The 22,125-nt window shown below is 33.6% G+C and overlaps 1 protein-coding gene across 1 annotated transcript in view; it reads left to right on the top strand.

Annotated features, from left to right (window-relative positions):
- The window catches only part of NCAM2 (neural cell adhesion molecule 2), a 268,781-nt gene that overhangs the window by 147,362 nt on the left and 99,294 nt on the right, over positions 1 to 22,125 (top strand). The window contains exons 6-8 of the mRNA XM_077790949.1: positions 1,047 to 1,164; positions 6,172 to 6,332; positions 14,826 to 14,971. Of these exons, the coding sequence (XP_077647075.1) occupies positions 1,047 to 1,164; positions 6,172 to 6,332; positions 14,826 to 14,971 (425 nt within the window). The remainder of the gene's footprint in view (positions 1 to 1,046; positions 1,165 to 6,171; positions 6,333 to 14,825; positions 14,972 to 22,125) is intronic.

Raw genomic sequence — 22,125 nt, 5'->3', positions numbered from 1 at the left:
TCACAAGATGTTCTTGCTAGCTGACCTCTATTTTGTGAATCTCTAATCTTTTCCCTTTCCTTCACTTTCTGTGGCATTCATTCTTCTCCACAGATCAGCTTCCATCCAGTCTGCTTGGATTTTTTTTATTTGTATATTTCATAGAATAATAGAATAGTTTGGATTGGAGGGGCCTTAAAGACTATCTAGCTTCAAACCCCTGCTGTGGGTAGGGACACCTGCTACAGCCAGTTGCTCAGACTTCCATCCAATCTGGCCTTGAACACTTTATATTTGCTTGTTAATTAGTAGAAGAGGATATGTAAACAGATATGTTAAATATCAGCCTGTGAGTTGTCCTGTCTCAAATATTATTGCTATTTTTTTGGTTGGGTTGAAGCTCTTTGCAAACTGTTATGATTTTATAACAGTTATAAAATCTTATTTTATTATTATTATTAATGTTATAATTTTTTATAATAACTTAATCTCATCAAGAACAGAAAGAATTTGTCAATATCAGAACGAAATTAAATTCTTGGAAATACAAATAGATTGCATCCATTGGGTGCACACTGCATTGGTGCATCCATTGCATCACATTTGCCCTTTGGAAGCTGGTGGTATTCCTGCCTGGGAAGTTTGCTGGATCTCAGTAAAAGGAATTAAATATGCATAATGAAGACTCCTGCATACTGATCCCTCTTTTAGAAACACTGTCTATCAGTACATAGTTTTATGTCATATGTGTGTATTGTCTTAAACATGCTAGTTGTAACTTCAGTCATCTTAGAGAAAGATGACTGTAAGAAAGTTGAAGAACTGCTGAGAAAGACTTCCAAAAATTTATTCTATTAAAAAAAAATTCATAGATGTCCTGATAATATTTAAAATCTTGTATTTAAGAAAAGTAAAGAAATACTACTAACGATGATTCACATGGTAACTTGATCCCTAATTGTAACCCTAAATTCCCAAACTAGCACAGGATCCTCATTTAAAATTTCTCCAGAAACACCTAAAATATTTTAATTTTCTTTCATTGGACATAATGTTTTATTTTTCAGTTCCCCCTGCAATCATTCTGCTACAGAAATCCTTCAATGCCACGGCAGATCGAGGAGAGGCAATAACTTTGTTCTGCAGAGCCACTGGATCACCTCCACCTGAGATCAGTTGGTACAGGTGAGTTCACTCGAGGTCTCCAATCAGAGTACATTGTTTTAGTACATCCCGATTTTCTATCACAGTCCATTAAGCTGTGCAACCTTAATTTCTCTACTGAATTTTAAGAGAATTTTCTGTCCATTTCTATTCTAACTGTTAAGGCTGGATTAAGCATTAATGTGTGAACAGACTCGCACAAATTCAATTGCACTCAGGTTGCCAGCAACTGAGGTAAATGTAAAAAGTAACAAAAATACCAGATTGTCATTATTTCTTCATGTTTGAGTGGAAAATAAATAAGTCCATATTTCAAAAACAGTACAAGAACAAGCTAACAATAATTTCTGCACATAAATGCACAGATATGCATGTATGCAATAAAGGTCAGAAATACTAATATAAAAAGGTAACACTTTCCACATTTGTAAAAATAGATTTTAACCTTAGCTCTCTATTTAAATGAGATTCAGAAAGAGGCACAGATCTAGATACTTGTAGGACCCAGGAATGTGTCATTGAATAAGTTTCAGTGTAACTTAATATAATTTTATAAATATAAAATACCTTGAAAATGGAATTGCTTTTAAATATCATGTGTGTTTTTTTCATTATATTAATGACACGAGCATAGTAAAGTTATGTCATTTGGGAACACTCACCATATAACATTTGTAAAAATTTAAATATCTATTTACTCTGTGTTCTTTCAATTTCAACAAAGATATGTATCATTCCTGGAATGAAAAGTCTCTCAATACTTCATACCAGTGCACATTTCTATTTTAAACCTGAATAATTTGCATCTACTTATATTATTTCAAGTGGATTAAAAGATCATCCCATTTTCAAAATGGGCATAGAAGAAATTTCCATCAATTCTTCAGCTCCTTTAGAACATTTGAATAATGTTAGATTAAGTTTATCTCCTTTGACTGATATCGTAATCTTGTTATGCCATAGGTCAGTTGTGAAGATGAATTTTCTCTCATGCAACTTGAATCCCAGGAGATCTAAGTAAATAGAATGCAAAATTAATTCCTTAACGTGGCTTAAAATTCAAAATGTAGTGAAAAGGAGGAAAAATAAACCCAAAATATGTATAGCCCAAATCAAAGAACTGATATTAAATTCAAATAATATTATTTTTATTTGGTGTCTTTGAATACTTTTTTAAATGTCTGTCCTGTGTGGCCAAAATTCATAAGAGTTGCCTGAAATCTGCTATCCTAAATGGTTTTGGTGTATGACAACAAGCATCATGGTCTATATTAAGGAAGATTAAATAAATTTCCACTATTTGTGGATATTTCCATTAACAGTTGTGGGATTTTTTGTTTTTATGTTTTATAAATGCCATGGTACACACACAGGCCAAGTGTCTTGGAGAGGCACTTATTTCTGTGTACACTGATTAGAGCCCACTGAAGGTTTTCTCTGTGGTTGTACAGCCCTTGAGCAGCTACATTTTTAAAACATTCACTAAATATCTGTTGTAAAGATTTTCCAGAAGCTTTTCAGGATTGTGGACTGGATATTGAGTCAGGCATGTGCAAACTTCTGTTCCTCTTTCAGGAACTATTTCATAATGAGGAATATTGGCTATTGTGCCTCCCCTTCAGTTTTGATGGTTTTTCCCCCACCTTTGATTCTCTTTTAATTTCATCTGATTAGGGTGTAAATTTTTTGTCAGTAGAAAATATTCTTGTTTCTTTTATTTGCTGACATTGAGATTTTTATAAGATGATACATCAAAAAGGACATCTATCCCTGGGACAAGATATTATTATAGATATGCAAGAAGGGGCAATAAATGGGGGAAGAAAATTCCTTCTATTTTCACGGAAAGCAAACAATACTAAATTGTATTCCAGTCTTAAATTTTTGCATCAAATTTCTGAAATATCTGTCCTGAAATTTTCAGGACGATTTTCATTCATTTAGTCAATTGAAAGGATTCATAATCAGCTGATCTCTTCACCTGTCCTTGGTCTTATCTAAAAAGTATGTAAAGACCTTGGTTTTCTACAATAGTTGAGAGAGGGTTTTTTAGAAATTAGACTGAGAATAGGAAAACCTGGTTAACATAATTGTTCTTGATTTTGAGAAAAATCTAGAAAGCATTGTCAGTGATTGTTAGGGTAGTTTATCTAAACTAATTTATCTAATATTAATGTTAATGGTTGTCATCCACTAAGAAAATAATTGAATATGTTTATCAGAATCAATAGCAAATTATTCCATATTTTGTCCTGTTTAGTGTGCTTTTTGATGTTGAAAATAAGTTGGTACTAACCTCAGTTCTATTGTGTTTCTATTTTAATAAATAAGTGAAATTATGTCTTGAATTTGATAAAGTTTTAGTAGTGATTTTGTAAGGATTATAATTATTGGTCACAGCAAATTAAGGGAATTCAGTTTTAAACACAGCTTCTCCATTTATCTATGTGAGTTCTGTCATTTTATTTAATTTGTCTCAGGCTAAACATTTTTAAAATGGGCAGGTGTAATAAAGTGATTTAATGGAAGCCTGTTTTCTGAATTCTCTGAGTAGCTAGGTATAGCTAATGGCCTCAGAGAGATGGTGTTAGGTATTCTAAGAGAAAATAATCATAGCATTTCCTGATGTCTCATTACAAACATTCTGAAGTATATTCAGTATCCTGGAGAGCTGTGGATAAGTACTGATAAAAAGGGTGGTAAATTATTTTTTACTTCATTCTGCTGCAGGATTTTGACTTCATGGTGTAAAAAATATATCCATGCCTGTTAAAGTGGTTCATCAAGACTGAGGACTTGTGTTACACACATTTCCATGTTCTTCTGTCTTTGTTGCCTTTTAAAGTAGGCTCTCACACCAGTTATTCACTCATTCAGTCTAATGAATTTTCTTTATTAAGGCCTGCAGAATCTGGATCTCTTCAAAGGTATTCTTACAGTCCACTACTATTTTAGTCAACTAAAAAGTAAATTATCTCAGTTTTTACTATCCTTATTTCGTTTTTGGTTTCCAATTAACGGGTTTTAACAGATCAACTTCAGATAGGCCATGAAAAATATCTGTATTATTTAAATCAGATGACACTACTCTTGAAGGGACTCAAGTGTGTTAACTGTAAATGAGATGCTGGACAAAACAAGAGTCTCAAGCTTTTAGTTCTTTAAGACATTAGCTAATGTGGTGAAGTTTGAACTATTTACACTAACCATTTTCATTTCCAGGTGCTGATGATATTTAGATTTTATCAATTTAAAATGGATGCATCTGAACTAGTATGAATTTTTCTCCAAAAATCCTTTAGTGCACTTACAAAAAGTAGTCATTTTGAAATACCTTGTCAAGAAGAAAGGTCATCAAAGTTTAGCTGCTGCTCTATTTCATATATGTGTATATTTTGTTGATATTTTGTGGACTAAGAGAATCTAATTAATTCTCCATTGAACTGGTATCTCTGTTGAAGCTGATATTACATTAATGTAAAGCATAACCTTCAGAGAGGCAATACACTAATGGAATTAAATTAGCCAGGACTGAAACATAATGATCCTAATGTAACTACAGGTCATGAACTGGAAATCTTTACTCGTGTGAATAGTCCTCCTGAAAACATTATTTATAGCTGTGGAGATAATTTACACTGCTAAAGTTTAGCTGAATCAATTTCCTGGTCTTTGCTGACAGGACTTAGAATTATCTTACAAAATAAATAATCCACTTTAAGTATACTATTCATGTCTTCCTGTTATCCAATACCAGCATCAATATGAATCTCTCTGTTCACTAGAGGGTCCAGGGAAATACTAATAATCTGATTTCTGCTGAGAAACTGCTATAGATATCTATGGTGAAAACAGGTACCTGGAAATTGCTTCTAACTTTGAATACATCCTTTTGTCTCCTGAAAGATCATTAGGGGGTTTGTGGTTGTTTGGGATTTTTGTTGTTTGTTTCTTTGTTTGTTGTTGTGTAGTGGGTTTGGGTGGCTTTTCTGTTTGTTCTGGTTTTAGTTAGGTTTGGTTTTCTGCAAGACTATGTAATATGGAAAATTAGGCCTTTCCTGTCCTGTATAATAGTTTCTGTGATTTTCTTTGGAAGGGAAATGAACAAGTATCATAATAATGTCTTGAAGTTGGTAACTAAGTGGATTAGAGTTGTTTACAAAAAAGTGTTAGTACTAAGTGCAAACTATTTTCAGGGTACTCCTACTAACAGTTAGAATTCTCCCAAGAAGAAAAGATGTGTCCTCACTTTGAGAGAAAATATTATTTAGGAAAATACGAAATATATGTAGTTATCATTATATGAGAATAAAATGGAAATATTTTTTGTTCAAATCTTGAAAAAAAATTATTGTCTTAAACTAGGAATATTGAATAGAATAGAATGTTTGAGTAATGCTCTCTTGAAAAAGCAGCTGTGTGTAAGCCAAGGTGCTCAAATGGACTGGTCAAGCCTCAATCAGCCCTCAGAATTGCCTGCAGATTTTATTATTTCTGCACCATCTGGTCACAACTCATTCTAACATCTGGAGACATGCCTGCTTGCTAAGTTGTGGCTAGCCAAGAACAACTGAGAGGAAATAATTTGGATGGGCTCTTGATGTGCCAATAGGGTCTACGTGAATGTAATTTAATTTTTTTTTTAAGTTTCTACATTGTTACTAGAATGTGAACTGCAGCAGTTACACTTGAAAAATATACTTTTAATATTTTCTCACATACAATATATAACCAATTTCCTTATGCCCTTCCTTGAGTGTGAGCCATATGTTAGAATCCTAGTCACAACCATTTTTCTAACATTAGGTCAATATTGAACATTTAAAAATAAAGGTATTATAGTATTTTTAATGCATTTATATTTAATATCTATATTTTAACCTGACAATTAATTTGTGATTTTTGAGGCTGATTTAATAGCAGTCTCTACCCTCAAATATTATTTTCAGTGTGTTGATGCTTCTATATATAGCTCATTGTTACTGGAATTCAGTGGCTGATTTATGCTTTTATTTTTTTTTTTTTTAGGAATGGTAAACTTGTTGAAGAAAATGAAAAATATGTCCTGAGAGGAAGCAATACACAACTAACAATAAGAGATATAAAAAATATTGATGCGGGTCCTTATATCTGTAATGCTAAAAACAAAGCAGGAAATGACAAAAAACAAACAGTCCTTCAAGTTTTTGGTAAGTACTGCATAATATGGTTCATCTTTCCTTTTAAAATGTAAACAGTAAGGAAATAAGTGTTAATGCACAAATTTCTGCAAGGTGCCTACTGATGCAGCAAAGTGCTTTCTGTATGATTTTACAGCTTCTTTCCTCCCTGTTGGCTACTTAAACCTTTACATCTGAATTTCATTTTGAAAAGGTTATCTTCAGCATTTGCTGTTCTGTTATTCCCATATAGAGTGGAGTGTTAAATACTTAATTCACTCTGGTTTTAATTTAGAAGTTGGCTGCTTGCAAGAAAATCAAGAGGGGAATGGGGGAAATTCTGAAAGGGGGAAAAGCAGGTTATCTTGACTTCTAAGCAGTGAGGGTTTCTAGTAAGGCAATGCCATGCAGAGATCTTACGAATATTTTTTTTTAGTTTATCTTTATTGATGTCTATTTTTTATGTATACAATTGCAGATATAGTCACAAAAATGTTGTGTGTACTGAGCTTCAAAGAATAAAAGTAATAACCTAAAAACTCTTATTTCTATGTTCCACCACACCAGCTGTGCTAATGATTCCCTCCTTTACATAGAACTGATAAATTTATTTGAGGTTTTGTTGCGATATAATCTAGTTAGAGTAAATATTCATGAGAATGTGGAAAACAATCCTCAGAATCACTGTGCAAAAAAAGGCTGTAACTTAAGAAAAACCTACAAAAATGAATGTGTTGGGTTTTTACATTAAATATAGGTTGTATTATAGAGAAAGATAATTTATATTTGAACAGTTAAATGCCAAACTTAGGACAGAGGAAATTAATTGCCAGTTGAAAAAAAGCAAATATTTAGTGTTTGACATTAATTCCTAGCTAAAGCTAATAATAATTTATGAAAGTGAAAGAGTTCTAACAGGAGAGGGTAATACATCCCACTGTCTCCTCTTTGAGAAACTCTTTATGCTGTGTTGTCTCCAGCTCTGTACTCAGGACTGCCTAACCATTGGGCTGTTCTGAGGTACTTGAGAGTTACTCTCCATTTCTTTTCAAAGGAAAGAAGATGAAATAAAATCTTAAATTTTATCCCAACCTCAAGAAGTACAGCATCTTGGTTTGGAAAACTGAAATATTTCATTCAACTTTATTTCCAAACGTAAAAAAAAATAAAATAATGGAAGGAATAGAAATTACTTTCTAATTTTAATATTAATTTAGGGAAATTTCACTTAGAAATAACTGTGTGTGTTATACAAGTAATTTTAAGTGTGCCTGAATTTTACTTGGTTTACTTTCTTGCCTAGAGCAAGGAGATTTTTTAATGAAAGGGATAAGGAAAAGGAGACACCAGACTTAGAGTGAGGATTTCCTTCATATATTTTTTCATCTTTTACCAACCACTTTTCTGGGGACTCCATGGAAAATGAAATCCTACTCTTTTAATGGATACAATGAGTTGGTTAAATCCATTATGAACCAACACATCCTTAATGTTTCCATGACATCCTAAACTCCTAAATTTCTTAGGTATTTTCTTTCTTGCATGGAAAATAATTTCTAATGTTTAAGTGTCTCCTACATCTCTGTCCTGAGAGGTTGTAGCTAATTTGTAATGCAGCAGAATTTTAATGTCTCCTACAGTAAACTTCACTTTTGCCTCTTTCACACAGATTATGCACTGTCATATATACAGCCAACAACTACTTATCTTTTTTCCATTAAATGTGTTAAAAAAAGATTCAGTCTGAAAATGGCAAGGCAGATGGCTGGTTATTATAGCTAAATAGTACACAAACAACTTGTTTATGTTAAATTGACCTATTAAATTGCATTTTTCTCTCCCACTTCATTAGCTTATTTGTCTAACATGTCTGCTATCTTTAATTTTAATTTACAATGCAGACTCCTTAGGGCAACGACTACTGTTTCTGCAACAAAGCTCTGGCAGTGTTAAAACTCATAATAACAGTAATATAACCATAATGCAATAAAAATAATAGTAACAGTATAGAATTCCCTACTTAAACTTTCTAGAATACAGGACTTTTGAACATACATGTTGATTTCAGTGTCGTATAATAGCCACATATTTGGTTTCCATGCATGACCTAGAATCTTTTATTTAACTTTGGGTTTTTTTTCAGGATCAATGCTAAAAACTCATTTTTACTCTGATATAAAATGCTTGTTCTGACAGTTTTTCTGCAGCTCTGATATATGTGTGGAAACCTAAGGCACATGCCCTGCTTTTCCCAGTTCATCTGTATCACTGCTTTGTTCTAAAAAGAGAGAAAAATCTATGTTTCTCTCAGTCTTTGTTGATATGACTTGATTATCTCTGTCTCTCCTCCTCTTATCTGCTATAGCTTTTTTCTGTATCATTTCCAATTACTACCTAAAATATCTTATCTGTTAATGCTTAGAACTTGTGCTAAGGTTTTTAATTCAAATTCACTTATGTTTCCTACTGAACAGTTTGAAATGATAGGTATTCATCCTTGAATTCTTTAAAAATAGTCTCTGTATTTATCTCTATTTGGTAGCTATCACTTTCATTCACACTGTTCTACTTGATTTTTTCCTTTTTTATTTTCAGTAGTAACTAGCCATATTTTTAAATATCTGTGTTTAGATGCATCTAAATTGGCATTTTCAATTATGAAGTAACACATTTTTACATCTATGGACAGCTCAAAAAAAACCTCCAAAAATAATATAATAACCAGCAGTTGATTTAACAGTCAATAAATTCAATACATTGAAGCTTCCTACATCTTCTTACTTTCTGCAAAGTAAACATTAATTTTTTCATCATTCCTTCTTGAAGGTGATGGCAGTAGTCTTCATTTATGTTAGGATAAAAAAATATAATCAGACTAAATGAAAGAAAATTAGCTTTAATTAAAGACATATTTGTGCTGAATATGAATAGTGTTTATATTCCTAGGCTTTTCATTTTGTTTGCCTTAGTAACTTATTCCTAATTCTTTATCACTCAAATACGTGGTTATACTTAGTGTTGAGGTTTTCAACAAGTATTCTGTTTTCTGTACTTAGGCCACAGAAAGCTACATCTATATGTTTAATGATTTATTTTCCTGGAAAGAAAAAATATTATTTTTTTAATCAGAATCAACAAAAATAAAAATTTAAAGGGAGTTCTAGTATAAAGTAATTCGAAGTTCTCTGTTATATAGGTGTTTTACCTACATATCAGTGAGAGGGCAATCTGAGTAATATTTTATTATAAAAGTATTTTGTTGGCATTTCAGTAGGTTCTGATAAATGACTTCATGAAAAACAAATGAGGGGATACCTCAAAAAGCATTTACAAAAGACACTTTGTACTTAATGCATAGTTTAAATACATAGTATTTTTATTTTCTAGATGCTTTTTAAATTATAATCTGAATGCTGTTTACTGGAAAAGTTTTTTTACATTCAAAATGTATTTTTTATTTATTATTGAGAAACTATATGCTGTTATTAATATATTTTTGGTCATCTGCCAGATAGGAGGAAATATAATGAACCTCTTCTATCTCATCCCTCTTGTGTTTATTCCAAATGCCAAAATTCAAAACTTTTATGTTAATTTAGTCCTTCAAAATCCATTCATCTTGGAACCAAAAAGGCTGTCTTGTACTTCTGAGACTGGGGTGATGAGTTGTCTAAATGTTTCCCTTATTTTCATTCTTAATGCTGCATTCCTTTTTATTGTGCCTGGAGCATACCTTAATAATTTTCTTTTGGGCTTAGTAAGTACATTTATATGTGTTTTAATATGCTTTTTGTGGTTTGTTTTGTTTGTTATGAGATGCTATTCTATTCATATGTGGAAGCTTTTCATATAAATTCACTGATACCTGTAGAAGGAGAATGCCATGGATCTGTGTATGGAGCTACCTGTGCCAGCTCCTCCCTGATATCATAAAGTCACCAACTGCAGCTTCACCAAGTACAGCTCCACACTTACAGATGTAATGTTAGTGATGTCTTGTGAGGGCTGACCTAGAACACAGACTAGGCAGGAGTAAAAGAATACAGTTATTCTTTAGAGATTAAAGAATAAATTTATTAAAAGGCCTCAATGGATACGCCTTGGGCAGTACAAGAGCCTGGCCAGAGCTACAGCCAAGATGAACCCAAAATGGTCACAAAATGGACAACTGGTCACGAGGTCCCACACTTTTATATGTTCTGATCCATTAACATATTGGAGTTAATTGTCCAATTGCAGCTTGAGATTATGAAGTCCCATCCTTCTTTTTTTCTCTCTTCAGTCCACCATTGTTTATGCTCTTGGGCCTGAGATTTGGATCATTTATGCTTGGTCCCCAGCTAAAGAAGGAATTGTTTTGTCTGCCTACTCTGTGAAGAGAGCTTGCTATCCCCTAATAGGAAGCTCAGAACTACACACTAAAGCAGCACAGAATCTGAAAAATATAAAAGCTAAAACCTGAGGCATCATTAGAAGTTCATGCGTTTTCTGCATTCATTTTTTCTCCTTATTACTTCATCAATTTTTGGAATACTTATATTTTTAAAATAAACAATATCCAATCTGTAAAGAAAGTGATGACAATTGTACCAAAGACAAGTCTTGAACTCCTCCGAGTATGAAGTAGTAATAGCATTTTAACATGTTTCAATAGTACCATCCAAAGAGAGAGACTCAGTTCATGATGTGCTGAGTCAGGTCAGCATTTCATACTGGTATGTGTGCAAATCCTTATCATATAAGGAATCAAATTTCTGAAACCTCATTCTTAGATATTTCCATGCTGGTTCTAGCTTGTTTACTAAGCTCAAATTGTACCAGGAGTTTCCAGGAGGATGGGGTTGCAGTTTTGCCACCAGATTCAAATGTGCCTGTTCAGGAGGACAGCAGGAAGGGGCGATTCCTCCTGGGATATATTAATCAAGTGATTCATCAGGCAGCCATACAGACACACACTATGCCTCTCACCAGTACAAGCAAGTTTGTATCAATATCAAACTGTTTAAAATAATTATTTTGATGAAATATAAGCAAGACTATCTCAAGCTTTATATATGTGTTCCTTTCCACGACTGATGAAACTCTTTCTTAAAGGTATAACTAGAACTCTGTGAGTTCAATAAATATGTACCTTTTCCAAGAAACTGGTTGTAAGCAAAACCTTCAGACTGCTGTCATGTTCATCATAAGCTTTATGAGGAGTCTGTACAGACACAGCAATGAGACAAATCCAGAATAGTCCAAGGAAGGAATCTGAGTGAAACTTGTTTACTAAGGAAGAATTAGAAAACTAAAACCCTACCTTCTTAGCTCAGAAAATAAACTTTCCAATGAGTAAATGTTGTTTTTTTTTTTTTTTTTTGGCATGCCAAATAATATATTTAACAATCCTTGTCTAGTAATCATAGTTCCTTGCCTTAAATAATTTTAATGAAGTTTAGCTCCTTTCTATATTCAAGTGTCCTTTCATTTGAGCCAGGTCATTTAGCTTACAAATATTTCAACTACATCACAACATCTATATTTCAATATTTTTGTCTAAAGAAAGCTGCAAAATGCTGAACGCTCCCTGAATTTGCATTCCAGGGCTCTGTATTTTTATTTGCTTCATATTTTCTAAAATACAAAAAGCAAATACCAATTCAGTTTGAAAATGACCTTATCAATTTAGAAAAAACAGTTAAAAAATTGGAGGCAGGGGTGTGGGGGAAATGACTGCTTCAGTATTTCTGTCAATACTAGTTTTGGCATTTTAAAATAGTTTTATTTACATGTACACAAATGTATTTTAATATTTTCTAATGTCCAAAATGTCACTGAAAAGTATTCAAACAGTGTAAAAACTTCTAGTCAATAGTAAGTTATGACTTGTGACCTACAAAAATGAATTAATTAAATAATATCCCCCATATGAGCTCTCTTCTTCCAGGTAATAACTGTCAGCTAGATGTATTTGATGAATAATCAGTGCTTATTCCTTTAAATGTCAGGTACTCTTGTCTAAAATGTCAAGCTAAAACTTTTTGTCTTGTAGTGATCCATTTGAAAAAGGTCTTAAAGGAATTCAGAATAAGTCTAAGGTTAAGAATTATTTTTGTGTTTTGGAACATATATCATCTTGAGCAAATTACATTGTTTGTTGTGTTTTCCAGATGGGGAATAATTATAAAATTTGAGAATTTTTGGCATGTAACACTATGTATGATTGTTCTTAAAAAAAAAAAAAAAGCTTTATGTCTGCTATAGCTCTTTAGCTCTTTCCTTTTTTCCAGGGATGATGATATATCAAAGTAATGAAAGGATAGAGTAGTTTATTTTGTAGACAGGTGATATGGCTATAGAAATATAGTGCTTGAGTACCAAGGTGAAATATTTCATGGGCATTTGAATGATTCTGAAAGTGAGAGTAACAAAGTTATTTTGGAGTTTAACATAATTATTTTTTGTCTCTAATTCTGGTGGGGCTTTTAGGTCTTTCCACTGACATCCCTTTTGGTACCACAGAGGAATTTTGTATTTTCTTGGCCAAATTGATATCCTGATGTAATGATTTGTTTGCTACCTTCTACTGCACCTGATAAATCTGCATCCAGTTGACATTTCAAGACTTCTTGATCACTCAGGGTGTTTACTTTTGTCACATGATCTCATTCACCATAGATTATATGTTAATGAAGCAGGATATTAGTTCACTGCTTTCTTAGGTAAAATGCTACTTGTTTCTCATCTCTGTGCAGTAAACACAATAGTTTATTCATAATAGTCAAGGGTGAACAGACAGTAGAGAAGCAACAGAAGGAATATGGAGAAAAGGAATGAGAAGTGAGACCAAGAATTGTGTGGAGGGAATGGATAAAAGGTAGGTGATGTGCCTCCAGATAGCAAGTTTGAAACCTGCTTTTATTATTCTTCTCGATGATGCTGAATGCAGCATCTGTGAGACTGTACTTAGGAGCCATAAAATGAAGCAGGAGACTGGACATGAGGAAAACACACCTCACCAGGACAGCCAGGCAGTGCACCAGGCTGCTCAGAGGTTGTCTACTCTCTGTTCGTGTCGTTTTTTGAAACAGTGCTTGACAAATCCCTGAACAGTCTGACCTGACCAGGGTCTGTTGATGCTGTGTTGATGAGGGGGCTGGTCAAGAAGCTCTCCTGGTGCCCATTCCAACCAGAATTATCTTTCCCATTTTGATCTATGAACAGAAGCCAATATTGCTGTTCTCCAGAGCACACATTTTAGTAACCCCTATTAGAAGACAGGCTTACACCTCTTTATTTTCTGTTCCATAAGGAATACACTGCAGTAGTGCTTCCTCAAAACTGAAGCTCCAAGAAACTGCTTATAAAATACATTGCTTTCAACAAACATCCTTAAAGCTGATGAAGTAAATCCTAAGAGCTGCCCAGTTTTTATTCACTCATGTAAATTTTACTCGCTGCTTTTGGGTGCAAACATATTGAATCATATTCTTATTACAGGATTACATGTTGGGTTTTCCAGGTGGATGAGTGTCTTCTTTAATGCATAAGGGGAATAAATTCAGTGAAACTTATTAATCATTATATATAAGGTAATATATAGGACAAAAAAAATTTAATTGAGGTACTTGAATGTCATGAAAGAGAGTAATACTCTATGCACAGTACCAATACAGAGTTCTTGTGTGATATTGTACAGATAAAACCTCGATGTAAAAGTATTCACATATAACCAGAAATTGTATTGTATGTATAAATAACCTGATGAGGTACAGTACAGATTGAAAGATTTAGCTGACATGTAATGGAGGCTATAAAGCGGAGTAATTTGAAGAATTCAAACAATATCTGGACTTTTTAAAATGTATCTTACTAACAGTTTACTTGGTAAGTAAGGATGAGCACCTTTGTATCAGAGGACTCTTCAATTCTCCATAGTGTTAATACCAGTGAAATATGTTTGTTGCTGTGGGGGGGTTTGTTAAATTCTGTAATTAATGTAGGCCAGTGAAACATTGCTAAAGATCAAAGTCAAAGAATGGTAATAATTCCTATTTTTCTTTTCCTGAATAATATGCATTTGAAGGCAAATACTGGTTATTATAGAATCAAAGAATGCCTGAGATAGGAAAGCACCTCTGGAGACCACCTAGTCCAGAGTCAGAGAGAATAGATATCTCAGGAGAAGTCTAGCTGGGCTTTGGTCATCTCCAGGGAGGGAGACTCCACAAGCTCCTGGGTAGCTTGTTCCTAAAGGGGGGAAAAACATAAATACAGCCACAAAGCCAGACCAGCCAGGACCCATCCCACTCTACCCCACCAAGGGAGCAGGATGTCCAGCTCATGGGGCATGCAGAAATGGTTGCTGTGCAACCTGAGGTCAGAAAAGTTAATTGCTTTTATAGATAATAACATTAAAGCCTTAATTAGTAATAATAATAAAAAAGTTGCTTGACAAGAAAAAAAAAAGTGGTTTTAAAGATCGATTTTGATATGACATTCTTTGTGCAGGATCAGTAATGCAATTTGTATTTTTAACAGTGCAGCCTCAAATAATACAACTTAAAAATGAAACCACATTTGAAAATGGGAAAGCAACTCTCATCTGTGAAGCAGAAGGAGAACCTGTCCCAGAGATTACTTGGAAAAGGGCCATTGATGGGATGACGTTCTCTGAAGGTGACAAGGTAAATATACCTCTAATATATAAAAGATCTAAATATGCATTGTCTACCTAATCTTCTTCTTGTAAGCAGAAAATTAATTTGGACATAGTTTAATTCTAGATTCCTCTGGAATTAGAAGGAATTGCTATTTTCTAAGGAAGTAAGAGAGACATGGAGATTCTAAATTTTAAATTTAGAAAAAAAAGAAAAAAGAAAAAACAATCAAATGCTGAAAGGCAATTTATATCTATACCTTAAATTGTCATACATAATCCCTACTATTGGTTTCAATTTCATCTTGATCTTTATGGCTACACATAATCCTTTTTCAGAATCTTTGGATTCTGTCCAGTAATCCTCAAAATACAGTGGCCCTTAAAGATGTTTTAAATTTAAAAAAAATATTAATAATTCATAGTTCTTTATTTTCCACTTCCCCTTTTTTCTTCCATTTTTTTCCTCTCACAGAAGACAAACTGAGCCTATTTTCCCATTTTGTCTCCCCATTTTAATATTTTATTACAAAAGTAAGATGAGTAGAGAAAAATTGTAGTATGATAATGGAGAAAGTCAGTTAGTGTAGGAAAAGGAGGAATGGTGACATTAGGTGGAAATTAGGTGTAATGGTGAAATGAAAAGGGAATGGTGCAATGCAATTCCTGACCATGCTTATAGCAAGCTGTGTTTCTTCAGAGTTCTTCTTTTGCCCTTTTTAATAATTATTTAAGTATTTGATCAAGTACTTTCTTCTTAATTTCCTGACATATATCACAGAATTTCTCTGTAGTGGTTGAAGTAAGAGATACCATCTTTCCGGGTAACTAATTCATAATTTTTATGCTAGGTAATTATGTAGTAAAATACTTTCTTCTTGCAAATTCATACCTGCTGCTTAGAAAACACACAAAGATGAAAACCTAGATAACAATCATGCCACAAATGGAATTAGTTATGTAGTAAGTCAGTTTATTGTGAATTGCTTTATGTTAAGGACATATGTACTTTCATTTTTTGTATTCTAAAGGAGTAGGTCTGATCTGGTCCAGTCTCTGATGACCTTTCCTGGAATTGAGGGAGTTTATGTGAGGCTCTGTCTACCATTTTCCCATTTTCCTGTTCTGTGATTTCCACTTTGGAGCAATATAGCAGTGTTTATATATTATTTTTTTCTAATAGTTTTGCATTAAGACAAAGCAGTTTCTCTCTTCTTTAAATATTTCAAGATAAAGGTCATCTTTCTGACTTGCAAAGACTATGCTTTGTTCAAAGGTTACAAATGTTAGTCACTCACTTATGTTTGAAATGTTCCCAAAATAACTTTTGATAAAAGATATTGAAAATGAGAGAAAATAGCGGAAAAAAAGCTCAAAAATGTTGGTGTAGTTGAAACCTGAAATTTATCCAGTGCTTTTATAAGACAGTCTTATATTCTTAATTCCAGCTGCATGTGGTTAAACTGACATGTTGCTGGAATATTCTCTGAAATGTGGTTCAACTCAGTAACAGTGACAACCAAATGAAAATCTATATTCACTTCCTACTGAAGTGAATATAGATTGCAATGGTGTCAGGTGTGCTGACAGACTCTATATGGAAGATAAAAAGAATGAGAAGAAATACAGTTATGTGCTTTCCTTTGTTCTTGCCAAAGAAAGAACTCTGTGTATTGCTCATGGGAGAGTTTTTGCTGAATCTTGAATAAATGTTCTGAAATACTGATTATGTCCTTGACCTATAAAATATGCTGCTATATTTGCCCCATGGTCCTCCTGCTCTGAGTTGCCAAAGCTTGGTTTGTGCTTTCCTACCAAATTAGGTGACTAGGGAACAAAACTGGCAGTGATTAAATTATTGAATAGTTATTAAATAATACAGCAGTGTTTTGCACACAGAAAGAGAAGGAAATAGAGAATTGAAGAAATCGATGTAGAGCAACATAGAATATAGTCTTAAATTGAATATATTACATATATGTGATAACTTTAAAAATAATATCCCATCATGCAACAACATAAATTATGCATAAGCATAAAAATTATTTTCTTTATTCAAGGGGTTACTATTTTGAATTTTTGGGTCATCATTACCTTATATGCACCTTAGTCATAATTTTGTTGAAATAAGAGTATCTTTCGGGGATGATTTTTTCCACAGAAGATGGAAAAAATATTCAAGCAATAATATTAACACAATTATCATTAAAAGAATATATAAAGTGCTGTTCTTATTATTTTAATTTTACTTTATTAACTTTAGTAAGTAGCTCCTCAATCATATGGTTCTTATTTTACTAAAATGTAAACGTGGATTAAGAAGACTGCTAAATGTGAGACCATTCTGAGCCTGCATGGATTCAAAATGTATTCTATCCAATCATAGATCTTATAACTGGTACATAGACTTTCCTGAGTTTTGAATTTATTGTGTCAAAAAGAATGGAAAATATGCACCGAAGTCATACATCAAAGAAATAGCCCAGCTGGGCTTAAGGAGGATAATATTAATGAATATGAGCTCTATAATTATCTCTTTGGAAAATGCAGCTTTGATAAAGGATTTTCAGTACCTCAGAAGTTTGTGTTTGAAAGTTGAAGCCAAGTGAGTTCAAACCAGAAGCAAAGGAGCATTTCCCTCTGTTCTTTTATCATTTAGCTCTTAGAACAATCTACCACTCAGTGTGTGGTCTCTTATTTCATTAAGAATTTGAAATAAATGGGTCTTTCCCTTTTCTCTGACTTCTCTTGAAAGTTAAATGAAAACTTTTCCAGGAGGTCACATTAGATGACCTCTGCAACCCTTCTGTGGCTGTGCAGCCCATAAATACACGGGGGTGAGTAAGGTTGAATAAATGAATGGCAGTGCGTGCTGGAAGGTGTTTGTCTCACCATTAAAGGTGTAAAAATGGAAATGGAGGCTTAGTCCAAGGCCACAGCCTCATCTGCTGTTTCGGTGTCAAGCTAAATCTCTCAGTTAGATTTCCTGTGTCCTTCCAGTCCCTGCCTCCCCAGCACTGCCTGTCCTTGCTTGGATGTGCCAACCTGGCCGTGCCCCTTTCAGCTGGGATTTGAAATGGCACATTCCCACAGACCACTGTGCATCCAGCAGGCCTGGCCCTTTTCCCAGTAAAAAGAAGAGGCAGGAGAAGCGTTTCTTTTTTTAGAACAGGAGGAAAGATAGTGATTGGATTCAATTTGGCATAATCAGTTATGAAATGGGATTTGGATATGCGTATACATCCACACGCATCCCTGAAGGACAGCACATCCTGATCGCTGATACAAAATTGTCACTGATTCCTGTGTGTACTGCACAAGTGTGGGGACAGAGATTAGTGCCCCACTTTCATAGTATCTAATTCTAGCAGAAATATGAATGCAGATCAATGTTATTTGTAATTACCATTTCAAGCCCTGTTTTGGAATACAAATCACAATAGCAGATGGGGCTGGATACGAGACAGTGGCTCTACTGTATGCAGCATGTGTCCAAAAAGACATATGCTACATACCCTCAGGAATTTATGATCTAAACACATAAAAGTACCGAAAGGAGCCAATACAGAGAGGTCCCAGTTGCAACTTGTGTGTTGGATTTAGAGTAGGATTTTATACTCTATTTTTTACTGTTCTATACACTCTTTTTCATACAGATTCATTAAATGTCTTTTATATACCTTATACTATTCTCCTTGTACCAACAAGGAAAACCCAACCTGTGATTTTTAATTTTATAATTAACACTGCAGAAACAGTTTGAATTCTAATTTCTTCCATTGCAATAAAAACCTAGTTCTCCACATGGAATTTCCTTTGACGTTGTTTCTAAATATTGCAGAGTTCTGGCTAATAATGTATTTATTTTCCAAGTTTGAATTCACTTTGTATTTGCATGCAAATCATAAATATTTGTAGAGTGGAGCTTGAAGAGTTTCTCATAGTTTTCATGATCAATCAATAGGAAAAGGTAGTCTATTTCTTTGAAAGGTCAAGTCTATTTTTTCCCAAGCTTATTAACTTCACTTCAGCTATTACAAATGTTAATAAAAAGAATCTGATTTTTTTTTTCACTCCCTGTTTATGTTGGCTTTCCCTGCACAAAAAGAAGCAATCTTACAGTGTCAGTGAAATATGTTGTCCTTCTTTTTGAAATGTGAGCCCTCTTAAATTCTTGCTCATCAAAGATCACAGAAAACAGAGATGTATCTAGGGTATTTTAATTGATTCCAGGAAACACCTGTTTTTTTCTGAGCTATCCAAATCCTGCTCTTTGTGAGTAATTCTCCTTTGAATAGATGGAAAATATACAAGGCCAATCTCTTTGCTGTATTGGAGAAAATTGTTATAACCTGTTTCACCTACATATTGAGGGAAAAGCTCCTACTTACAATATCACAGAATGTTTTCATTGTTATAATATTGGCACAGGCCTGCAAACCAGAACAATTTATGTAGCCAGCCACAATTGTGTTATGATGCAGTTGAAATGATCTACAAACAATTCAATCAGGCATCAAAATTCTCTTCTGTTTTGTTTTTAAGCCTCAAATGAATTTTAGTGGGCTTCACATATTAAGACTATGAAGTTAGAGAGCAAGAATATGGTGATTGAAGAAGGTAAATAAATTAATTTGACCAAGAGGGTCAATTATATTTTAGATAATTATTGCTGTTGAGATATATAGAGGCTTATACCCTTTGGCATAAGCAAATAAAGGGCCCTATATGAGCACTGAATAGTAGAATTTCAGAAGCCATCTGAATACTTTTTGGTGTTCCTTCATCTGTCTCTAGTTTTGGGAGATGACAGTGAGCAAGAAGACTGACTTTGCAGGAGTAGGATTCTATTCAGTTAGAAAGAAAAAGCAGCTTTCCTGTGTGACTTGAGGAAATAGGAAAACTGCAAGCCAATGTGGAAATTTTCGAGTTCTCAAGTACCTCAATCCATTGTCTGAGCTCCACACAGTCCTTTAGGTTACAGTATCTGCAGTGATGTGTAAATCAAGACAAAAATTAAGTAAATATTGTAATTATTTAGTAATTTTGAGATATTTGTTGTATTGACAACCCAGTACTAAATGTTAGCCACATGACCAGAGGGTCCTTCAGATTAATTCCTCTTTTTGGATAGAAGGTAAATTATCTGTTATTCAGTGTAGGCCCAAGTGCCTGTACAGACACAGAGACAGATATATTTGTGTTGTGTGGATGGCTGACTCTGCTGGTATTACACCAGCTCAGAATTCTCTCATTTCTGTACATTTTTTCTTTCAATAAAACTTTATGGTCACTTTCTACTGGGAAAGAATTAAGTAAGCAGAGACAAAGTTTTTGATTATTTAAAGGAGACAAAAGGGCAAGAAAATGTAAATTTTATTAAGTCTTCTGTATTAAAAGCTTAAACAACTTAGGGAAAGACATTAATTTAAGAACATTACTAATTTAAGCAGTTCTTCAATGGGATACCTTCAATTAAGTCAAAATTTGTTATCTGTTCTGTAAATGGATACTTTTTCACACCTAATTTATATTTAAATTTTTTAAACTGTTTTATATTTAATCAATTTGCTTCTGTACTACCTATGTACCAAATAGATGTTTTTTGGGTACTTTCTGTAGGTTGCAGTGCTGCATTTACTGGCTGAAATAAAGCTCTAAAGGCTTAGAAATGGCATTTATTTCCCATGCAATTCTACTTTTTGCCATTTAGTTAATCAGTGATGATACTAGGTCTGTTGCACTAATGAAGAATGAAATTATCAGGGAACTTTTCATGGGCTAACACTTTCTACAATACCAGTGCAACTTGGATTGGAATATTCACTCATTTCTTCTACAACACATATTGGTGTTTCATGTGCTTCAGCCTAAGTATCACTTGTGTTTGTTTATGGTTTAAGAACTTCCAAACAGCTACAGCTTGTCTGGTGAAATAGAGAACATGCCCCTGAGGAGTCTCTAGGTAATACATGCACGCTTTTGAGAATGGAGTCAGTTGGAGTCATTATTTCCTGATGTCTTACAGGACCTTCTCAGGACACTTAAGAAGTGTTGCATTTTATATATTCTGCTTACATTGAGAGCAAGCACAATCAGTGGCAAAATCTGAAATGCAGTGCTGGCAAAAATGTGTTTTTATGCTATTAAAATGTCTGCAGTTGTCCTGACCCAAAAGGCAATTTGAGTACCTGTATATATTAGGAGAACTTAAGTCTTCAGAAATTTTGACAAAGCCAGGATGAAAGCAAAGGCCTGTATTCAATTTTTCAATCTCTGGTTTGTTTTTTTTTTTTTTTTTTAATCTAAGCTCTGTTTAAGAATTAGTTCTTGATGATTTATTAATGTCCTTCGTATGCTTATAAAAATATATTTTCCTGTCACATTCTCACTGCGCAATCTCTCCATGTGTATCTACTCAAAAAGTATTTTTCCTACTAATACCAGTTCCCAGTTTCCAAAAGCAGTGCAATTATGATACTTTAACAGGACAATAATAATGCATCAGTGAATGTCTTGCTAGTTAGGAGGCTGTGAATCTTCATCTAAAGGATTATGCAAATGTCTTATTTATATACACTGGGAAAAGTAAAGACTCTTTTCACCACCCCTTACTGACAGTTTATAAAATTTGGCAAACAATATTTCTTAGGACTGCATAAGTGGGAAATAGGTCTGAATTTTGATTCATGGTCAAAAGAACTCCCATCTGTGCATGGACCCAACCTGTGTTCTTACAATTTCTGTGTTGCATCAATAATGTTATTAGCAATGAAATGATATTTTTTTTCTTTCTATAAATTCCTGCTTGTGCAAATGAAGCTGTAACATTTGTGATAAAATTACATGAATTAATAGCATGTAGAAATCTTTACTGCAAGATTTAGCATGCTTTAATATGTCCTACAGGTAGCCTGTACATAGTATTAAATTCCTCAGGGTTATATACCTTGGTTAAAGGACTATTTTTGACACTTTTTTGCTTAGTCCTCCTTTTCCTTTTCTTCCTCACACAGAAAATGATTACTTTCCTCCAGGTCCCAGTCTTCCCTCCCAATTACCTGCATACCAGAGAATTCTAGAGCTGTGACTAATATTTCAGCTGTCATTAATTTATCCACAGAGTCTCTTCAGTTAATGTGTTATTACAGATCTGTTTCTTCAATGATGTACTAATACATA

Source organism: Lonchura striata, chromosome 2 (assembly GCF_046129695.1).
Source record: "Lonchura striata isolate bLonStr1 chromosome 2, bLonStr1.mat, whole genome shotgun sequence".
NCBI classification, from domain to species: domain Eukaryota; kingdom Metazoa; phylum Chordata; class Aves; order Passeriformes; family Estrildidae; genus Lonchura; species Lonchura striata.
Note: the sequence above shows the minus strand (reverse complement) of the source record. Positions and strands in the feature narration are given on the sequence as shown.